The 7,829-nt window shown below is 49.8% G+C and overlaps 1 protein-coding gene across 1 annotated transcript; it reads left to right on the top strand.

The window, feature by feature from the left end:
- The first annotated feature begins 1,035 nt into the window (after positions 1–1,035).
- LOC130128405 (lymphocyte antigen 6 complex locus protein G6d-like) lies at positions 1,036–7,829 on the top strand. The gene is made up of 3 exons (XM_056298020.1): positions 1,036–1,066; positions 2,451–2,561; positions 7,627–7,829. The coding sequence occupies exons 1-3, from the start codon at positions 1,036–1,038 to the stop codon at positions 7,827–7,829; spliced, it is 345 nt and encodes a 114-aa protein (XP_056153995.1).

The following is a 7,829-nucleotide window of genomic DNA, read 5'->3' as shown; positions in this document are numbered from 1 at the left end:
GCCAGATAGAGCCTCTCTGATGGTGTTTTGGAAAATCTCTGCGGCTGAGGATATCCCGAAGTTGAGACGCTTGTAGCGTCGTAGGCTCACATGTGTAGTGAAGGTCGTTATGTAGCGGGAGTCAGGGTGGAGTTCAAGTTGGTGGTAGCCAGCCGTTAGATCAAGTTTGGAGAACACTTTTGCACCATTTAGGTCTGCTAGGATATCATCGACAGTGGGAGTGAAGTGTCTTTCATGCTTGATGGCCTCGTTCGGGCATCTCATGTCGACACACAGTCTGATTTTTCCTGGTTGTTTAGGCTTAGGGGCCACTACCACAGGTGAGACCCAGGGTGTCGGGCCCTCAACACATTCAATGATGTCCATTGCCTCTAGTTTCTCCAACTCTTGTTCAACTAGCTTCCTCATGTGGAACGGGACGCGTCTGTGTGGCTGAGCTACTGGTTGTACAGTCATGTTGATCTTTACCTGGTGGTTCTTGTGTTTCCCAATAACTTGGAAAACTTCAGAGTACCTCTCCTGAGGCTTTAGTGGTATGTCTACATTGTTGACCAGGCGGACTAGGTCGAGGGCAATTGCCGTCTGACAACTCAAAAACAGGAATTGCTGACTTGTCAACCACATAGAATGCCTCTGAGATCACCCTGTCTCGGAAGCCGAGCTGTGAGCGAAATTGCCCATGCATCAGCAGAGGCATGTGTGAGCCGTATGCAAAAGTCCTGACTGACATGCTCTACAATACGGGAGGGTTTGGTAATGACTGAAAAGTGCAAAAACTCATTACATTGACAAAGGCTCCAGTATCCACTATCACTTCAAGTGAGGACCCATTTACCTGAATGGTCTGTTTTGGCACTGCGACGGCTGGGTCCCCCAGTGTGAAGAGGTAAACGGAGGAGGAGCCTGCCCCGTCTTCATTGGGATGAGGTGAGTAGGCAGAGTTTGAGGAGCCATCCGACAACAGAGAGTTCACATTTTGTCTCGGTTGTGACTGGCACACGTTTGAAAAGTGATTTCTTTTACCACAGTTGCGACATGCATGTCCATATGCTGGGCACTGGCCTTGGTGAGGGAATGGTCCACCGCAACTGAAACACTCGCGTGCGCGTGCATTTCGGACTGTTGATGCCAGTTGTGACAGAGAAAAATGCAGAGGACGGGAAGAGATGGAAACAGATTATCCACTGTGGTGACCCCTAATGGGAGCAGCCAAAAATAGTAGTAGTAGTAGTAGTAGGTATATAGTATATAGGTACAGTGGTGCTTGAAAGTTCGTGAACCCTTTAGAATTTTCTATATTTCTGCATAAATATGAACTAAAACATCATCAGATTTTCACACATGAAATAAAAGTAGATAAAGAGAATGCAATTAAACAAATGAGACAAAAATATGATACTTGGTCATTTATTTATTGAGGAAAATTATCCAATATTACATATCTGTGAGTGGCAAAAGTATGAGAACCTCTAGGATTAGCAGTTAATGTGAAGGTGAAACTAGAGCCAGGTGTTTTCAATCAATGGGATGGGAATCAGGTGTGAGTGGGCGCCCTGTTTTATTTAAAGAACAGGGATCTATCAAAGTCTGATCTTCACAACACATGTTTGTGGAAGTGTATCATGGCAAAAACAAAAGAGATTTCTGAGGACCTCAGAAAAAGCATTGTTGATGCTCATCAGGCTGGAAAAAGTTACAAAACCGTCTCTAAAGAGTTTTGGACTCCACCAATCCACAGTCAGACAGATTGGGTACAAATGCAGGAAATTCAAGACCATTGTTATCCTCCCCAGGAGTGGTCGACCATAGAAGATCACTCCAAGAGCAAGGTGTGTAATAGTCCGCCAGGTCACAAAGGAACCCAAGGTAACTTCTAAGCAACTACAGGCCTCTCTCACATTGGCTAATGTTAATGTTCATGAGTCCACCATCAGCAGAACACCAGATACTGAAAGCAAAGGTTCACATACTTTTGCCACTCAGACATGTAATATTGGATCATTTTCCTCAATAAATAAAATGACCAAGTGTAATATTTTTGTCTCATATGTTTGGGTTCTCTTTATCTACTTTTATGACTTGTGTGAAAATCTGATGATGTTTTAGGTCACATTTATGCAGAAATAGAAAATTCTAATGGGGTCACAAACTTTTAAGTGCCACTGTATATAGGGTTTGATGGTAAAATCTTGGTCATTGTAGCTTAATGGCCCTGTGGTGGCCTGGCGGCCTGCCCAGGGTGTCTACCCGCCTGCCGCCCAATGACTACTGGGATAGGCTCCAAGCATCCGCACGACCCTGAGAGCAGGATAAAAAGTTCGGGTAATGGATGGATGGATGTAGCTTAATGTGGGATTTACTCAGAAGAAATCAACCCATTTCTTCTCTCTTCACATTTCAACACCTCTCTCCACTCTTCTTCCTCTCTTCCTCTTCATTCTGTGTGCCAGATGAGTCCCTTACTTGCAAGAGCTACAAATTGGGAATAGCAGGCACCTGTCTGTTCAGCTCCACACAAACCTGCAGTGACTCCGAGCCAAACTGCTACTGTGTAAATCTGGGTGAGTTACACGCTGTAGTAGGGCAAAACCTGCCACGTAAACTATAAGGACTAATGAACATAATTTTTAAGAGAAACCTTGTTATAGCAAATCTTCCTACAAGTTTAATGCGTTACAGCATATTTAAATAACACATCACCCTTTCTACATACTCAGGGTATTCTTTTTTTATTATTATTATCATTATTAGTTCATCTGGATACAACGTTTATTGACAGATACGTTTCATCACTCAACTAAGTGACAGCTTCAGTCACTTAGAGACTGAGACTGAAGATGTCACTTAGTTGAGGGAGGAAACATATGTCAGTGAACATTGTATCCAGAGTAACTGATTCAACCTTCTTTGATTTCCTTACTTGGGTTGAGCATGTATCAAGACTCTTTTTTTTAATGATAGTTTGTGTTAAACAGCTGCGGTAAAGTCAGATCTGTCATGGTTGTGTCACGTGTCAGGAAAGAACCCAAAAGCAGACGGGACAACCAGGTAAGGGAAGAATCAAGTCTTTATTGAAGTGACCAATCTCGGGGGTAGAGCAGGAGTTGGCTCTGTGGCAGGTAGGCAGACACGCAGAAGTCCATGAATGGCGACGTTCCAGCGAAGACTGGTCGATAGTGGAGGCCTTTTAAGGGTGAGGGCGATTGCTTGATGGCCGGCTGGTGTGCCAGGGTGAAGAGGGGGTCAGCAGGTGTCAGCTGGTGTAGCAGGTGTCAGCTGGTGTAGCAGGTGTCAAGGGCGATCGCTTTGATGTCAAGGGCGAGAGGCTGTGACAGTACCCCCCCCTCCGAGGGGCGCCACCGGGCCATCAAGGGTGTGTCCTGTGGAAGTCCTGGATGAGGTTCGCGTCCAGGACAAGGCGACGAGGGACCCAACACCTCTCCTCCGGGCCATATCCCTCCCAGTCCACGAGATACTGCAGGCCGCGACCGCGGCGACGAGAGTCCAGGAGACGACGAACGGTGTAAGCCGGATGATCGTTGATCATACGAGGAGCTGGGGGCGGGGGGGCCGGAGGAACTAGAGGGCTGGTAGAGACAGGTTTGAGGCAGGACACATGGAAGGAAGGGTGAACCCGGAGAGTGTGGGGCAGCTTCAGATGGACCACAGAGGGGTTAATGACTTTGACAATGGGAAAGGGACCAATATACCTGGGGGACAGTTTTTTAGCGTCCGATTTCAAGGGTAGATCCTTGGTAGAGAGCCATACCTGGTCATCGGGGGAGTAGTCCGGAGCAGGGGTGTGATGACGATCCGCCAAGCACTGGTAACGGCCGAAGGCCCTGAGCAGTGCAGCACAGGCTCGCCGCCAGGTCCGACAGCACCGACAGACATGGGCCTGGACAGACGGAACCGGAATGTCTACCTCTTGAGAAGGAAAAAGGGGAGGCTGATAGCCGTAAAGGCATTGAAAAGGGGACAACCCAGTAGCAGACGATGGCAAGGTGTTATGGGCATATTCTACCCAGGGAAGTTGTGAGGACCAAGAGGATGGGTTGGCAGACACCAGACAGCGGAGAACAGTCGCCAATGCCTGGTTGGCCCTCTCGGCCTGGCCGTTGGTCTGAGGATGGAACCCCGATGACAGGCTGACGGTGGCACCGATGGCAGAGCAGAAAGCCTTCCAGACAGCAGAAGTGAACTGGGGGCCACGGTCAGACACTATATCACGGGGAAGAACGTGGACCTGGAAAACCTCCCTGACCAGCAGATCCGCAGTCTCTCGAGCCGAAGACAGTTTAGACAAGGGCAAAAAATGAACAAATTTACTGAAGCGATCAACAACAGTCAGTACAACGGTGTTACTGTCGGAGGCAGGCAGACCAGAGACGAAATCCAAGGACAGATGCGACCAGGGACGGTGTGGAACAGGCAGGGGGCGCAGCAGACCGGCACTGGCCCGAGTGGAGGGCTTATTCTGGGCACAAACAGGACAGGCAGAAACAAAAGACCCAGTATCCTCCGTCATGGAAGGCCACCAGAACCGCCTACGGAGGAAGGCTAGGGTCCGGGTTACTCCAGGATGGCAGGTAAGTTTGGAAGAGTGAGCCCACTGCAACACACTAGATTTAACAGCGTCTGGAACAAACAAGTGCCCAGGGGGACCGTTACCTGGGTCAGGCTGAGTCTGTTGTGCTGCCATGACCTCCCTTTCAATGTTCCAGGTGACAGCCGCAGCCACAACCACACAGGTAGAGGGAACGATAGTGTCAGGTTGGAGCTTGGGCTCAGACTCCTCCCCATGCACACGAGACAGAGCATCGGGCTTGGCATTCCTGGAGCCAGGTCTGTACGTCAAAGAAAAATTAAAACGACCAAAAAAGAGCGCCCACCTGGCTTGGCGCGCGGTGAGTCGCTTTGCTGACTGGATGTATTCCAGGTTCTTATGGTCAGTCCACACTATAAAAGGAAGCTCAGACCCCTCCAGAAAATGTCGCCATTCCTCCAGTGCCAATTTCACCGCCAGGAGCTCACGATTCCCCACATCATAGTTCCTTTCAGCTGGGGAGAGACGGCGAGACAGGAAGGCACAGGGGTGTGTCTTGCCATCCTCACTGGAGCGCTGAGAAAGGACCGCCCCCACCCCAATCTCAGAGGCGTCCACTTCTACAACGAACTGTTTGGTTGGGTCTGGCTGGATGAGGAAAGGAGCTGCGGTGAAGGGGTGCTTGAGGGCTTGGAAAGCTGCCTCTGCTACAGGGGTCCACAGGAACTGTCTGGAGGTGGAGGTAAGAGCGGTTAGTGGGGCCGCAACGCGGCTGTAATTGCGGATGAACCGTCTGTAGAAGTTGGCAAAACTGAGGAACCTCTGAAGCTGCTTACGGCTGGTCGGGCTTGGCCACTCAAGAACCGCTCTGACCTTGGCGGGGTCCATTCTCACCTGCCCATCGGCCACGATGTAGCCCAGGAAGGTGACTGAAGGGGCATGGAATTCGCACTTCTCTGCTTTTACGAAAAGGTGGTTCTCCAGTAGCAATTGAAGGACTTGGCAGACGTGCATGACATGCTCGTTGTTGTGACCAGGAAAGCGGCGAGTCCTCTCTCTCCTCCGGTCCCAGAGACGGTTGTCCACACGAATGGCCAGGGTAACCAATTCCTCCAACCCTCCAGGCTCGGGGTAGGAAACCAATTCGTCCTTTATGGATTCGCTTAGACCGTTGGAAAACCCGACCTGGAGGGACTCGTTGTTCCATCCGCTCTGCGCTGATAGCGTACGGAACTCAACTGAGTAGTCGGCGACGCTGCGGGAACCCTGGCGGAGAGAGATCAGTCTTTTTGAAGCGTCCTTTCCCCGCACGGGATGATCAAAAACCCGGCGAAAAGCAGTGGTGAACTCAGCGTAGGATGAGGAAGTGGAGGCCCGCATCTCCCACACCGCTGTAGCCCAATCCAGAGCGCTTCCCCGGAGAAGACCCATGATGTAAGCGACTTTGGCTCCATCCGTGGAATATGACTGGGGCTGCTGGTTAAACACAATCTCACACTGCATCAAAAAAGGGCGACAAAGTCCAAAATCTCCATCATACTTATCGTGCGGGGCAACCCATGGTTCCTTAGCCGAAGTTGATGGCGCTGAGGGTGGCGGAGCTGGAGCGGCGGGTCCCGGGCTAGCGGAGGCTTTAAATTGGGTCTGGATTCCGGAGATCTTTGAGCCGAGCTCACGGAGGGCGTCAGCCATCTCCTGTAGCACCTGGCTGTGCTGGCCGAGGACCGATTCCTGGTTGGCTACAGCCTGGCAGACCGTGGCCAGGTCTGTGGTGGAATGGTCTGCTGGGTCCATAGTGGCTGGAACGTACTGTCACGTGTCAGGAAAGAACCCAAACGCAGACGGGACAACCAGGTAAGGGAAGAATCAAGTCTTTATTGAAGTGACCGATCTCGGGGGTAGAGCAGGAGTTGGCTCTGTGGCAGGTAGGCAGGCAGGCAGAAGTCCATGAATGGCGACGTTCCAGCGAAGACTGGTCCATAGTGGAGGCCTTTTAAGGGTGAGGGCGATTGCTTGATGGCCAGCTGGCGTGCCGGGATGAAGGGGGGGGGTCAGCAGGTGTCAGCTGGTGTAGCAGGTGTCAAGGGCGATCGCTTTGATGTCAAGGGCGAGAGGCTGTGACAGGTTGTGTGGTCTGGGCCATCAAGGCTCTCCTATTCTCCATCCCGATTGGTGTTTCTGCTCACCTGAGCCCCATTTGCTTGAGTAACCCTGATTGCCCCCATCCCCCTGATTGCCCCTGCTTTACTCACCTGTTCTCCTTTCCCTGATTGGCTTTTCTGTTTCTGCCCTGCTCACCTGCGTCCAGTCTCCCTGATTGGCTCCCCAAGGTTATATATTCCCATTTTGACACTTGGGTCACCGCATGCACTACGTCCTGTTTTGAGCCTTCCGTGCTGTCGGTAGTGTCTGTTCTTGCTGTCTGTAAGTTTATTCGGATTAATAAAACCTTTCTAGCCTAATCTGACTCCGAGTCGTACGTTTGGGTCCTCAACTCCTGCTCTCGGCATGACAAGATCATGTTCAGAATCAGAATCAGGCTTTACTGGCAGAGCATGCTTTATATATATGCACAAGGAATTTGTCTTCACTGTCAGAAGTCACAATGTACTTTATATACATACATACATATTTACTTACAGCAGCAGACCAAAGAGGCATTCACGCAGATCATGGTGGTGTGATATATACATGATTATCATGTACAAATGGATATAAAAAGCTGTTGCATATTAAGCACATTCACAGCAACAAGCACAAAATGTATGCAACAGGGCAGATTGGAGCTGAATGTGAACAAAATGATTATATACATAGAAATCATGTACAAATGCACACCAGCAAACAATTTGAAAACAGGGTTATGTCATTGAGGAGGTAGGAATACTGCGACCTAGATGGGTAGATCACTAAGGAAAAAGTGGGTATACTCTCCTGTATATTTCAATGGCTTTTTTTGCTGATAGATGATTATGCTGTAAATTGACAGAAAAAGAGGTGGGTATACATTGTTTACCTGCATATACCCTCCACTACAACACTGGTTACACTCATCTGAACTCTCTGACCCCCTCATTCAGCTTTCAGTGTCAATAGGGACCTAAACTTCCCTGTGAAAAGCTGCCTGGCAACAAAACTCTGCAACCAGACTGACATCGGCACCATCCTCATCACTGGGTACACCATCTCCAGAACTTGCTGCAGCACTGACCTGTGTAATGCAGCCAGTCCCCTTTGCCTCGCTCTGACTGCTGTGTTAAATGTGCTACCGAAGTGGCATTAG

Source organism: Lampris incognitus, chromosome 18 (genome assembly GCF_029633865.1).
Source record: "Lampris incognitus isolate fLamInc1 chromosome 18, fLamInc1.hap2, whole genome shotgun sequence".
In the NCBI taxonomy this organism is placed as follows: domain Eukaryota; kingdom Metazoa; phylum Chordata; class Actinopteri; order Lampriformes; family Lampridae; genus Lampris; species Lampris incognitus.
This window is presented reverse-complemented; position numbering and strand designations above follow the sequence as displayed.

What these genes read in the sequence shown, in the direction of transcription:
- LOC130128405 (XM_056298020.1), top strand. Translation starts at nt 1,036, where the DNA reads ATGCATGTCCATATGCTGGGCACTGGCCTTG. An exon ending in TATGCTGGGCACTGGCCTTG is followed by an intron (nt 1,067 to 2,450) that starts GTGAGGGAATGG and finishes TCTGTGTGCCAG; the next exon opens with ATGAGTCCCTTACTTGCAAG. An exon ending in CTGCTACTGTGTAAATCTGG is followed by an intron (nt 2,562 to 7,626) that starts GTGAGTTACACG and finishes CCCCTCATTCAG; the next exon opens with CTTTCAGTGTCAATAGGGAC.